Genomic DNA, 15141 nt, shown 5'->3' on the forward strand with positions numbered 1-15141 from the left:
GCTGTTATAGCAGCAAAGGGGGAACCAACTCCATATTTATGCCCATAATTTTGGAATGAGATGTTCAACGAGCAGGTGTCCACATACTTTTGGTCATGTAGTGTACATGCAATAAGACAGCCATGAGTGTGCACACTAACCCAGAGCATTCAGGTGATGTGGATGTATACTAAACTGGAGCATTCATATAGAGCATTATATGATGTCTCACTGGGCTTGAATCAACGTTGTCTCAACTTCAACGTATTGTGACATGGAATCAACGTGGAAAATACATTGGATTTGAAAAAAGTAATTGTCTTTTATATACTTTATATTATTCATAATATACCGTATATATAGACGGGTTGGTTGTTTAGAAACAAAACCGAAGCGTGCGCAACTATGGGGCAAAATAGATTGGGTTTGATTCGATTGTTGACCAGATGTAAACTATTTTTCCTCTTCAATGTTTATTAAAAACATAAATGAAGTTGTACAATGAGCACTTTTTTTCTTTCAAATACATCATTACAGTTGTTGGTTAACTAGCTAGCAATTTTTTTGCCATATTAGCATCACTCAAAACACCTCAAAACAAGACATGGTATCAAAAACCAGGTAAAACTAGCTGAAACAAGCTACTTACGATTCCCCACATGGCAGTTTCTTGTCATTGTTGCTAGCTATCTGGCCATCCAGAATCACAACAACACACGGCCTACTGCTCCTTTGAGGCGTGCACATCATTTATGTGATGATCTCAGCTAACCCATCTATACTATCAAAGCAGAAGATACTGTATGTGTGATAAATGCGTTGTTTGCTCTATAACCCCTTTAGTTCATGTGCCTTGCGACCGTGATATATAGGCCTAAGGCCGAGACAATAAGAAGACACAGTGGTAGAATAAATTCAATCACACCTTTGTTTCATCACAAAACCGGAGAGCAACCTCTGTCTGGTGAAGTCCACAAAGCATATTGCACGTACAAAACAGCAAGTTAATGTTTCCAAAATGTTCGGACTACTATACAGCTCTTTATTTAGAACCACAGAGAGATACCACAAGCCGCAAAGAAGACAGGAGCTGCCTCCACTATTCTAGCACCATTTCAACTTCAACATCATTTTTTTTTGGTCATTTTAGCAGACGCTCTTATCCAGAGCGACTTACAGTTAGTAAGTGCATACATTTTATTTCATTTTTTCATCATCAAATCACCTATGCTTAGTCTAATACAGTGACAACTAAAATATACCAAAAACGATTTAGTCTAATCAGTGTGAGCTAAATATGATGTGGCTGTCCATGTTTCTGATTTCTGTGTGTGTGTGTGTGTGTGCAAGTCGAAAAGAACATGTTGACTCACCCTACTTCTAGAGAAACGCGAATGCTATCCTCCTCTCTTTCATGTTGATGAAACAGTCTATGACTCTGTCATACAGTACACACTTTTATATTTTGTTGTCCTAGGCTACCTGGATAAAATGCTTGCTCGCTAGCCTAACTTCCTTTCATGGGCAACAATGCGGCAGGCCAGCTAGTTAACATTAGCCTACTACATCTAGCTACATGTTGAACTTCCATCCTCTCAGGCCAGGGGCACAATGTATGAATTTTTGGTTGGATCAGAATCACCTTTAAAATCATTGGCCAGTATGGAGAATTGAGTGAAAGTCCAAATCCCTATCTCCATCCATGGCTAATTTAGTAAAGGGCCAATTTTAGCTAGCTAGCTAGCCACCGGAGGACAACTACACAACGAGACGCAACAATTCAAGTTTTATTCTGTCAATGACGTTTTGTTCTCGATGTCATGTGATTGGAGTGAAGCCAAATCCAAACTGGCTTCCCTTGACACTATTTTTTGGTGCGAAAGGACCATTCACAGTTGAGCTCACTCAACTTGGCTATTATTTTATACTGCTGTGTGTACAGTGGGGAAAAAAAGTATTTAGTCAGCCACCAATTGTGCAAGTTCTCCCACTTAAAAAGATGAGAGCCTGTAATTTTCATCATAGGTACACGTCAACTATGACAGACAAAATTAGATTTTTTTTTCTCCAGAAAATCACATTGTAGGATTTTTACTACATTTATTTGCAAATTATGTTGGAAAATAAGTATTTGGTCAATAACAAAAGTGTATCAATACTTTGTTATATACCCTTTGTTGGCAATGACACAGGTCAAACGTTTTCTGTAAGTCTTCACAAGGTTTTCACACACTGTTGCTGGTATTTTGGCCCATTCCTCCATGCAGATCTCCTCTAGAGCAGTGATGTTTTGGGATGTCGATGGGCAACACGGACTTTCAACTCCCTCCAAAGATTTTCTATGGAGGTTGAGATCTGGAGACTGGCTAGGCCACTCCAGGACCTTGAAATGCTTCTTACGAAGCCACTCCTTCGTTGCCCGGGCGGTGTGTTTGGGATCATTGTCATGCTGAAAGACCCAGCCACGTTTCATCTTCAATGCCCTTGCTGATGGAAGAAGGTTTTCACTCAAAATCTCATGATACATGGCCCCATTCATTCTTTCCTTTACACGGATCAGTCGTCCTGGTCCCTTTGCAGAAAAACAGCCCCAAAGCATGATGTTTCCACCCCCATGCTTCACAGTAGGTATGGTGTTCTTTGGATGCAACTCAGCATTCTTTGTCCTCCAAACACGACGAGTTGAGTTTTTACCAAAAAGTTATATTTTGGTTTCATCTGACCATATGACATTCTCACAATCCTCTTCTGGATCATCCAAATGCACTCTAGCAAACTTCAGACGGGCCTGGACATGTACTGGCTTAAGCAGGGGGACACGTCTTGCACTGCAGGATTTGAGTCCCTGGCGGCGTAGTGTGTTACTGATGGTAGGCTTTGTTACTTTGGTCCCAGCTCTCTGCAGGTCATTCACTAGGTCCCCCCGTGTGGTTCTGGGATTTTTGCTCACAGTTCTTGTGATCATTTTGACCCCACGGGGTGAGATCTTGCGTGGAGCCCCAGATCGAGGGAGATTATCAGTGGTCTTGTACGTCTTCCATTTCCTAATAATTGCTCCCACAGTTGATTTCTTCAAACCAAGCTGCTTACCTATTGCAGATTCAGTTTGGAGTGTGACTGTTTGAGGTTGTGGACAGGTATCTTTTATACTGATAATAAGTTCAAACAGGTGCCATTAATACAGGTAACGAGTGGAGGACAGAGGAGCCTCTTAAAGAAGAAGTTACAGGTCTGTGAGAGCCAGAAATCTTGCTTGTTTGTAGGTGACCAAATACTTATTTTCCACCATAATTTGCAAATAAATTCATAAAAAATCCTACAATGTGATCTTCTGGATTTTTTTTCCTCAATTTGTCTGTCATAGTTCACGTGTACCTATGATGAAAATTACAGGCCTCTCTTCATCTTTTTAAGTGGGAGAACTTGCACAATTGGTGGCTGACTAAATACTTTTTTCCCCACTGTATGTGCGTTTCAGAGACTGGAGTGGTTAAAAAAAATAATCTCTGTGGGATGTTTTTCTTGAATGTTTTGGTTATATGAGGAATTTCAACATTTGTATTGTACTGTATCTAATTCACAGCCCCATCCCCAAAGATAGTGGATGTGTATTTCAACACCCTTTTATTTAACTTAAAGGTGTTTTCCACACTTTTTCACTCCCCTTTTACATTGTCATGTGCCAGTAGCAATATAGGCTCCTGTATTGTGATTTCTATGTTTTTTTGTATTACTAAACCCCAGTAATAATAATACCGTATTGTATCACCGGAGTATTTTCACCTGCCATTTGATGAGGAGTCAGTAAATAAAGGGGAAAAGATACAGATATTCAAATAGAATAGAGAGAATATAGTTAAATGGCTTTTGGTTTGTAGAAGTATCGCTACACGAAGGTGTAATGTTAAAAAACTTAGCCTCAAGGTAATATATATTTCAGGGTAAGAATGAAAAGTCTTAAAAACCATGTAAAGCATAGGAAAAATACAACAAGATAAAGCAGGAAAAATATTTTTTATTTAAATGCTTCTATTCTAAACTAAAATGCAAATCTCAACTAAATGAATCTCAATCATTGTCCACAGAAATCATTCTTACCCAAAACCTTTTTTAGCACCACAGTAACACTTGAAGCTGTAGCATTAATGATGCTAATGGACCCCAGGAAGAATAGCTGCTTTTTCTTCAACAGCTAATGGGGATCCAAATTAAAATCATAAATCATAAATTCACACCCTCACTCCTTCACAACACGCTCAAGGCCACACACAGCACATGCAGCTTTCGTCGAAGATGGTGCCGCTGCCACATTTCCTGAGGCTAGTGATGCCACCAGCGCACATGTAGAAGGAGTTGTTGTCCTCTGGGTTGGCGTAGATGCCATCAGGCTTGCCGTTGCAGAAGCCGGTCCCAGGGGCGTGGGTGGTGGGGCGTGTGGTGGTGGGGTGTGTAGTGGTGGGGTGTGTGGTGGTGACTGAGCCAGGTTTGGGGGTGGTGGTAGGGGGCAGAGGGGGCAGCTCTGGATGGGAGGAAATAGAAAAGGAGAGAGGACTTTACCATGAGAGACAGAGCTGAGGTGATGAAACAGTGATGAAAAATCTGGACATTATTTAATCTGACTGCATTTATCATAGTGGCACCCTTCACACAGTGGGATAATCTGGTCCAGTAGTTGGTTCACTTCAGATTACATTTTAGTTTAGTTTTGGAATATCAAGTTTCTTTCTTCCTTCACTGAAACATCAGACTTACCGATGTCAAGAAGGTTGCGCAGATGTCCCAGCAGAGGGTGGTTACCCTCGTTGCAGAACTGGTTGGCGAAGTCATCAAGATCCAGGGCCCAGACGAAGGCACCGCCAAACTTGTTTTCCTTCATGTAGCGGACCTGTTCGATCGAATGAGAACAGAGAAAGGTAGCGAGACAAAGACAGAGAGAGAAAGGGTATATGTTTAGAGGCTATGTCACCCAAGTTTTCACAAACCTTAAGTATCGTCCCATATACTTTGTTGACTACTTTAATGACTGGGCAAGAATGTCTTCTTATCTAAATTAGTATCATGGTAAATGTTGAGTTGAAAATGACCTTGGTCTCGTAGCTCTGCCTGTTGTCAAAGCCAACCCACTCATTGCCCTTGTAGGCGTAAGGAACCATCTGGTCTGCAATCATCTCAACTGTTGTGCCCTTCACAAATGTGCAGATCTGAACAAACACATGAAACGGGAGATTTTATACAGCATTCTTGGAATAACAATGAAAAACAAATATCTAACTTTGCTTAACATTTTGATCCTGAGTGTTTCAATATTTTGGCCCCCAGCTCTCACCTCATAGTAGGCCCAGAAGCCAGCCTCGCGGGTGTAGGGCCCGGCGGAGGCGGGGCCACTAGCTGGTGCTCCAACACTGCTGTCAGATGATGTCAGGCGGAAGGTACGACCATAGGAGGCGAAGCCCATGTTCAGCTTCTCCACTGGGGTGCCATTGTCTCTCCAGTACTTCATGGCGTAGTCCTGAGAGAGAAAGAAAGGGGTGGAGGGATAGAGTGGGGGATGGGGAGAGAGGTGAGAAATATAGCACTTCAGCAGTGCTAGGGCATTTATTGTGGTAGAACAGGGATGAGCAACTTTGATGGGGGTGGGGAACACAAAAAAAACCGAAATCATCATGAGGGGCAGCAGTGGCTCGTAAGTCTGCGTACCCACGTCTTTATGAAGATGGTTGGAATGAGAAGGGTTTTAAACGTACTACTTTCTTCCTTCTACAGGTTTAGTCACTCCAAAAGTATCATTATACACACTGATAAACATTCTGTCAGTCTGTGTGGAATCTTTCCTTACAGTGTTGAAGAAGATAAGGTCTCCCTTGTCATGAGCTCCTTGGTAGAGTGGGCTGTTGTGTCCAGTGAATCGCTCCCAAGTTCCGTGGAAGTCGTAGGTCATCACGTTGATGAAGTCTAGAGACCTGGAGACACACACACACACAAGTTGACACACAAACTATAACTATTGAGAACAGAAATCGCACCTGGAAGCTGTTTCTAAAGCTAAAGAGCTTACTATTTAAACTGATGGACCTCTCTGCAGGAAACATTCATATTCAAAATGGCCGCTAGACTCACTTGGCGATCTCGGCAATCTCATATCCAGAGTCGATGGTTCCCTTTCCAGCGGACACGGCAGCGGTTAGCATGAGCTGGGCATAGCCGGTGGACTTGGCCTCAGCTGCGTAGGCAGCCACAAGCTCCTGTAAAACGTACACACACAAAGCATCATGGGTCAGAAAGGGTTGGAGATACACAGTAAAGATGTATTATGGGAAACCATACGAGCTTGGGAAAATATATTAGTAGTTTGCCCCCAGTATTTTGTAATGCCTTTTGAATGCTTGGAATAGCACTATATAAATCCAAACCATTATCTACATTGTTTCCATTGACTAATAAGTGTAGTGGAGGAGCCACATTCACCTGGCAGAGCAGAGTGAACCTCTTCTTGTCCTCTGGGGGGCTCCCTCGGGATCCAGGGTACTCCCAGTCCAGGTCCAGCCCGTCAAAGCCATGAGTCCTCAGGAAGCTGATGGACGACTGGATGAATGTCTTACGGTTGGCAGCATTGCTCACCATGATGGAGAACCTGAGGTGAGGAAGAAAGTTTTATCATAAGGCTGTATTACAATACACCATATGGTTTCTAAATACTACCTACTACTGTACTACTTCCACAGATACACTACTAGCTAATCTCTCATGGACCGACTACGTAAACATAAATCGAGCATCTGACAGAATTACGTGAGATTTTAGTTCTGGGTTAACTCAGTTTACTACTAGAACACTATGATGGAACACCTGAGAGAGGATCAAGGTTTTATCACAATGCCATAATATAATACACCATGGTTGCTAAAGTGTGCTAAAAGTAAATTAGTACAGATATCAGTAGTCATATAGTACTGGTAGTCATGATGAAAGTTGTCTTGACAACACAAACGTGTGGTGTTGTCCTTCGTCAAAAGCACTTTGAACAGCATCTTATCTTCACTGTGCTTGTAAAACATGATAAATGTGTGATTTCAGGTCCCCTAGTATAGTTAACACACATCCAGACAACGTAAATTCAGCTATTTCACACATGTACACATGTGTATTACTATGCATGTGTGAATTGGAAATGTGTTTTTTGCATATCCCAACTCTTCTTGAAACACCCTCAGGGAGTGGGGTCACAACCAGGGTCTGCCATTATTAACAGAAAACCTGGCGCAATTAGGGTTAGGTGCCTTGCCCAAGGGCACATCGACAGATATTTAATCTTGTTGGCTCGGGGATTCGAACTAGCAACCCTTCGGTTTGCCGCCCTTTCCGCCAAACACTACGATACAGTAGGTACAGTTGAAGATGTACTCTAAACCTAAGTATGGGTGTTTAAGCCAAATGTATGGTGTGTTTCATAGCCCTGTGGCATGACTAAGGAAAGTACTTACTGGGAAGAACCGAAGTTCCATCCTCCGACAGCCAGCAGAGTCTTAAGATGAGGGTTCCTGCAGAGAGACGGCAAAGAAAGGCGGGTTTGAGATTATTCAGCAACTTTGGACATAAGTAAATTTGAAAATCTAAGCCTCTGTTTAAAACAAGCTCCAGTTCAGAGAAATTAATAACAACACCAATGAAATATCCCTGGACAATTGGGAAACTAAGTTCCTCATTCAACACCAACACTAATAAGTTGTGAAGCGAGCCACTTACTTGTTCTTCAAGGCGTTGAAGGACTTGTAGAGGACGTCATCGTTCCACTCGTAGGTGACCAGCTCGTTGCGGCTGTTGATGATGGAGAAAGCGTAGATCAGGTGAGTGCACAGGTGGGGGTCCACGTTCTCAGGCTTGTACTTCCCTTTGTCTGGTCTGTACTGAGACCAATTGGTGAAGTAGCACACCATCTTGGGAGAGGCTGCAGCTGCGGTGGAAACTGAGTTGGAAGCGCCCAACTGGCACAACACAAGGCACAAGCCTAGAGAGAGCGAGAGAGAGAGAGAGAGAGAGGTCAATACATAAGTAACTCACTAGGATAACTTTTATCTGCACTGATGTAATAGTGCAGTTTTGAAAGGCAAAGCAAATGTCTGTGTAAATAGCCAAAAAAACATTTATGTCAAAGGGCAGTGATTGTGCCTGATGTAAACTGTGGATGAGTTGTATGTAGTCACCTGCTAAGATTGTCAGCTTAGACATCTTAACTTCTGTTTGATACGAGACAAAGAGAGAAAGAGAGAGAGAGAGATTTTCATCAATTAATCTTGAATCTGATATTAGTGATTACAGTTGGTATTTACAGTGGGTTATGCCAGCATGGAACTGATGCAAGGTGTCAAACATCAAACATTTACCTGCTCACTACAGCACAACATTAAAGTACCCACCACTAATATCGATCTCCCCATTATATAAATTAACCTGACCAACTGCACTGTGCATGGTACTGTCCTAAACAAAATGTTCTATACTATTGAAATAATAGCATTATATGTGTTCATTCACTGACTCTCATTAGTACATTTAGATACTTAGAATCTTTAGTAAACTAATTTAGCAATAGCATTAAAAGCAAAAGTGTCTAGCAACTAAAACAAAATAGCAACTAACATCAAAGGTTGATTCATCAAATTACACAATGAATCATTGGTCCAAATATGACGGAGGAAACTGTCAGCTCTCAGTTGTGAGTTTCCTTCCAAGCTTACCTTGGGAATTTCAACGATGAAAGAACCAATGATGAAGTTTGGTCTGTCTTTTTATATAGTTTATCCATGTGACCAAAGGGGAGGGGGGGTTGATACAATTATTGCAATACGATCAGATAAGATAACTACAGAAGGGTCTGGACTGGGTGGAGATTTATTTATGGCAGGTGCATGCCAGGTAATGTACAGTTCTCAGCTGAGAAAGGCAAAACAAGACAGATTGTCAAGGTTGAGCATAGATGTGGTGTGGAATCAAGCGCAGGACACACAGAGGCTTCGTACTAACGTCTTTAGTGAAGACAACAAAAGAACAAGCCAACACGGCTAAATACAACCCGGCAGGCAAGCGAACTTTACGCACACCGGTAACAGTACAAAAGCGCACACTGTGCGGAACTCTCTACAAAACAATGCCGAGAGAATAAATGAACTAGCATCCCACGTTGACAACGAACAATTACACACAACACATGACAAAACCCAAGAGAACTTATAGGACACATAATTAACACTAACAAGGAACAGGTGTAACAAAACAGACCAAACCAAACAAACATCGAAACATAGAACGGTGGCAGCTAGTACTCGGGAGACGACGACCGCCGAAGCCTGCCCGAACAAGGAGAAGGAGCAGCCTCGGCCAAAACCGTGACACAGATAAGACACAGTGCCTATAGAAAGTCTACACACCCTTGAACTTTTTTTCAAATGTTGCTGTGTCATTGGCCATGTTTACACGGGTACATCATTCCGGATTATAGCTCATATCCCGCTTAAGGTCTTATTCGGGATAAGCTGTTTACATGCACCATTGATATCCCTCTCACGAGCTTCCCTGTTTCCATGAATAAACAAAATATTCTTAATTCTTAAGTTCATATGTGTTAAATGGAATGGTAACTGAAATATGGACACTGACTATAGTCCTATAACCTATCACATGTAGCCTAATATAATATTAATTCCTGCAGAATTATGCATTTTTGCAGTAAAATGATACAACAAATGTTAATTTTGTCTCGGGAACAGAAGTGGAGAAATATGATTACTTTCTTTCAGCATCTCTTGAGAAAATGTGAATATGTGTGTAACTGTTATCTTTGACACTGCTATGCAAGCAGACAGTATTTCAACCACATAAAATATGCACCCAATACAAACTGAAGTCTTATCAGAAACGTGTTTCATGGTTTTCTCAGCTATTCATTTCCTTAAAACCAGACAAACTGATGACACTTTGACATTTTGCACTGGAACAATCTTTCTACTGTTTAGAAATTATTGCGTTTTCTTCCCGGTGCCTAAACGAAACAGACAACTTTACCAGTGTTAACTAGATTACTAATGAGTTCATTCTATTGACGTAAACCATTATTCTGGTGAGTAATACTCTATTTAGTCTTCAAGTGCAACAAATTATGAAAGAAGAGACGTTGCATGTATCTAACTATAGTTGACAAACAAATGACCTACCATATGTCGGAAATTATAATATGGCATACCAAATGTAGAAGATTGGAATCAGAAATATATCTAAATTAGGGGTGAAAGTAGTCTAAACCAGTAGGCTATCCGGTCCAGTAATGAGTATCATCAAAATAAATTATGAAGGAATTATAAATAAAAGTAGCCTACTTTTTGAAGTGATTTGTTTGACAATCAGATGAAAACATCATCACACAACACCCATGATATGTGAAACTGAGCCTGTACAGATAATGAAAAACATCAGTAAACGGGATAAGATGTTACATTGGCACAGTATCCCGTCTAAGATCAGCATATACCAGGCATCTTATCCGGGTTTCTCATAACAGAGATACAAGGTTTTTCGGGTTATTGTGAACTGGAAATTATGTTTATATACAGTGGGGAGAACAAGTATTTGATACACTGCCGATTTTGCAGGTTTTCCTACTTACAAAGCATGTAGAGGTCTGTAATTTTTATCATAGGTACACTTCAACTGTGAGAGACGGAATCTAAAACAAAAATCCAGAAAATCACATTGTATGATTTTTAAGTAATTAATTTGCATTTTATTGCATGACATAAGTATTTGATACATCAGAAAAGCAGAACTTAATATTTGGTACAGAAACCTTTGTTTGCAAATACAGAGATCATACGTTTCCTGTAGGTCTTGACCAGGTTTGCACACACTGCAGCAGAGACTTTGGCCCACTCCTCCATACAAAGCTTCTCCAGATCCTTTAGGTTTCGGGGCTGTCGCTGGGCAATACGGACTTTCAGCTCCCTCCAAAGATTTTCTATTGGGTTCAGGTCTGGAGACTGGCTAGGCCACTCCAGGACCTTGAGATGCTTCTTACGGAGCCACTCCTTAGTTGCCCTGGCTGTGTGTTTCGGGTCGTTGTCATGCTGGAAGACCCAGCCACGACCCATCTTCAATGCTCTTACTGAGGGTTGTTGGCCAAGATCTCGCGATACATGGCCCCATCCATTCTCCCCTCAATACGGTGCAGTCATCCTGTCCCCTTTGCAGAAAAGCATCCCCAAAGAATGATGTTTCCACCTCCATGCTTCACGGTTGGGATGGTGTTCTTGGGGTTGTACTCATCCTTCTTCTTCCTCCAAACACGGCGAGTGGAGTTTAGACCAAAAAGCTATATTTTTGTCTCATCAGACCACATGACCTTCTCCCATTCCTCCTCTGGATCATCCAGATGGTCATTGGCAAACTTCAGACGGGACATGCGCTGGCTTGAGCAGGGGGACCTTGCGTGCGCTGCAGGATTTTAATCCATGACGGCGTAGTGTGTTACTAATGGTTTTCTTTGAGACTGTGGTCCCAGCTCTCTTCAGGTCATTGACCAGGTCCTGCCATGTAGTTCTGAGCTGATCCCTGACCTTCTTCATGATCATTGATGCCCCACGAGGTGAGATATTGCATGGAGCCCCAGACCGAGGGTGATTGACCGTCATCTTGAACTTCTTCCATTTTCTAATAATTGCGCCAACAGTTGTTGCCTTCTCACCAAGCTGCTTGCCTATTGTCCTGTAGCCCATCCCAGCCTTGTGCAGGTCTACAATTTTATCCCTGATGTCCTTACACAGCTCTCTCGTCTTGGCCATTGTGGAGAGGTTGGAGTCTGTTTGATTGAGTGTGTGGACAGGTGACTTTTATACAGGTAACGAGTTCAAACAGGTGCAGTTAATACAGGTAATGAGTGGAGAACAGGAGGGCTTCTTAAAGAAAAACTAACAGGTATGTGAGAGCCGGAATTCTTACTGGTTGGTAGGTGATCAAAAACTTATGTCATGCAATAAAATGCAAATTAATTACTTAAAATCATACAATGTGATTTTCTGGATTTTTGTTTTAGATTCCGTCTCTCACAGTTGAAGTGTACATATGATAAAAATTACAGACCTCTAAATGCTTGTAAGTAGGAAAACCTGCAAAATCGGCAGTGTATCAAATACTTGTTCTCCCCACTGTACATCAACTCAAAAACAGAATACTGGAGTATCCCGAATAATAAGAGGATATTGGTGTGCATGTAAACATACATGGTCCGTGTGTCAGAGTTTCCTGCATTTAAATAAGGATTTCCCCCCCCACTTATCTACATACCATACTCAAATCAAAAATCTAATTTTTATTTGCCACATGCGCCGAATACAACAGGTGTAGACATTACCGTGAAATGCTTATTTACAGCCCTTAACCAACAATACATTTATTTTTTAATAAAAAAGTAAAATATAACAACAAAAACAAAAAAGTGTTGAGAAAAAAAGAGCAGAAGTAAAATAAAATAACAGTATGGAGGCTATATACAGGGGGGTACCGGTGCAGAGTCAAAGTTCGGGGGCACCGGCTAGTTGAGGTAGTTGAGGTAATATGTACATGTGGGTAGAGTTAAAGTGACCATGCATAAATCATTAACAGAGTAACAGCAGCGTAAAAAGATGGGGTGGGGGGGCAGTGCAAATAGTCCGGGTAGCCATGATTAGCTGTTCAGGAGTCTTATGGCTTGGGGGTAGAAGCTGTTGAGAAGCCTTTTGGAGCTAGACTTGGCGCACCGGTACCGCTTGCCGTGCGGTAGCAGAGAGAACAGTCTATGACTAGGGTGGCTGGAGTCTTTGACAATTTTGAGGGCATTCCTCTGACACCGCCTGGTATAGAGGTCCTGGATGGCAGGAAGCTTGGCCCCAGTGATGTACTGGGCCGTACGCACTACCCTCTGTAGTGCTTTGTGGTCGGAGGCTGAGCAGTTAACATGCCAGGCGGTGATGCAACCAGTCAGGATGCTCTCGATGGTGCAGCTGTAGAACTTTTTGAGGATCTGAGGACCCATGCCAAATCTTTTCAGTCTCCTAAGGGGGAATAGGCTTTGTCGTGCCCTCTTCACTACTGTCTTGGTGTGTTTGGACCATGATAGTTCGTTGGAGATGTGGACACCAAGGAACTTGAAACTCTCAACCTGTTCCACTACAGCCCCGTCGATGAGAATGGGGGCACAATCATCTCCTTTGTCTTGGTCACGTTGAGGGAGAGGTTGTTATCCTGGCACAACACGGCCAGGTCTCTGACAAACTTAATGATGGTGTTGGAGTCGTGCCTGGCCATGCAGTCATGGGTGAACAGGGAGTACAGGAGGGGACTGAGCACGCACCCCTGCGGGGCCCCCGTGTTGAGGATCAACGTGGCAGATGTGTTGTTACCTACCCTTACCACCTGGGGGCGGCCCGTCAGGAAGTCCAGGATCCAGTTTCAGAGGGAGGTGTTTAGTCCCAGGATCCTTAGCTTAGTGATGAGCTTTGAGGGCACTATGGTGTTGAATGCTGAGCTGTAGTCAATGAATAGCATTCTCACGTAGGTGTTCCTCTTGTCCAGGTGGGAAAGGGTAGTGTGGAGTGCAATAGAGATTGCATCAACTGTGGATCTGTTGGGGCGGTATGCACATTGGAGTGGGTCTAGGGTTTCTGGGATAATGGTGTTGATGTGAGCCATGACCAGCCTTTCAAAGCATTACATGGCTACAGACGTCAGTGCTACGGGTCAGTAGTCATTTAGGCAGGTTATCTTAGTGTCCTTGGGCACGGGGACTATGGTGGTCTGCTTGAAACATGTTGGTATTACAGACTCAGTCAGGGACATGTTGAAAATGTCAGTGAAGACACTTGCCAGTTTGTCAGCACATGCTCGGAGTACACGTCCTGGTAATCCGTCTGGCCCTGCGGCCTTGTGAATGTTGACCTGCTTAAAAGTCTTACTCACATCGGCTACGGAAAGCGTGATCACATAGTCAACCGGAACAGCTGGTGCTCTCATGCATGCTTCAGTGTTACTTGCCTCGAAGCGAGCATAGAAGTGGTTTATCTCGTCTGGTAGGCTTGTGTCACTGGGCAGCTCGCAGCTATGCTTACCTTACCTTTGTAGTCTGTAATAGTTTTCAAGCCCTGCCACGTCTGACGAGCGTCAGAGCCGGTGTAGTACGATTCAATCTTAGTCTTGTATTGACTCTTTGCCTGTTTGATGGTTCGTTGGAGGGCATAGCGGGATTTCTTATAAGCGTCCGGGTTAGAGTCCCGCTCCTTGAAATTGGCAGCTCTACCCTTTAGCTCAATGCAGATGTTGCCTGTAATCCAAGGCTTCTGGTTGGGGTATGTACGTACAGTCACTGTGGGGACGACGTCATCGATGCACTTATTGATGAAGCCAGTGACTGATGTGGCGTACTCCTCAATGCTATCTGAAGAATCCCGGAAAATGTACCAGTCTGTGCTAGCAAAACAGTCCTGTAGCTTAGCATCTGCGTCATCTGACCACTTTTTTATTAACCGAGTCACTGGTGCTTCCTGCTTTAGTTTTTGCTTCTAAGCAGGAATCAGGAGGATAGAGTTATGGTCAGATTTGCCAAATGGAGGGCAAGGAAGAGCTTTGTATGCGTCTCTGTGTGTGGAGTAATGGTGCTCTAGAGCTTTTTTTCCTCTGGTTGCACATTTAACATGCTGGTAGAAATTAGGTAGAACTGATTTAAGTTTCCCTGCATTAAAGTCCCTGGCCAATAGGAGCGCTGCCTCTGGATGAGCGTTTTCCTGTTTACTTATGGCCTTATACAGCTTATTGAGTGCAATCTTAATGCCAGCATTGGTTTGTGGTGGTAAATAGACAGCTATGAAGAAAAAAAAATAGTGTGGTCTACAGCTTATCATAAGATACTCTACCTCAGGCGAGCAAAACCTTGAGACTTAGTATTTGATTTTGTGCACCAGCTGTTGTTTACAAATATACACAGACTGCCACCCGTTATCTTACCGGAGTCAGCCGATCTATCCTGCCGATGTAGCTGATATCCCATCTGCTGTATGTTGTCCATGTCGTCGTTCAGCCACGACTCGGTGAAACATAAGATATTACAGTTTTTAATGTCCCATTGGTAGGATAACCGTAATCGTA

The 15141-nt window shown here is 42.7% G+C and overlaps 1 protein-coding gene across 1 annotated transcript; it reads right to left on the reverse strand.

The window, feature by feature from the left end:
• Positions 1–4235: 4235 nt before the first annotated feature.
• LOC311134357 (acidic mammalian chitinase-like) lies at positions 4236–7955 on the reverse strand (the record flags this gene model as incomplete). The annotated part of the gene is made up of 9 exons (XM_084168008.1): positions 7723–7955; positions 7461–7517; positions 6445–6610; positions 6097–6221; positions 5816–5939; positions 5306–5488; positions 5064–5180; positions 4732–4864; positions 4236–4498 (listed from the first exon to the last, which is right to left on the reverse strand). Exons 1-9 carry the CDS (start codon positions 7911–7913, stop codon positions 4236–4238), a joined length of 1359 nt encoding a protein of 452 aa, XP_084024134.1. The 5' UTR covers positions 7914–7955.
• Positions 7956–15141: the final 7186 nt, after the last annotated feature.

This window comes from Coregonus lavaretus, assembly GCF_964263955.1.
Source record: "Coregonus lavaretus genome assembly, chromosome: 8".
Lineage (NCBI taxonomy): Eukaryota > Metazoa > Chordata > Actinopteri > Salmoniformes > Salmonidae > Coregonus > Coregonus lavaretus.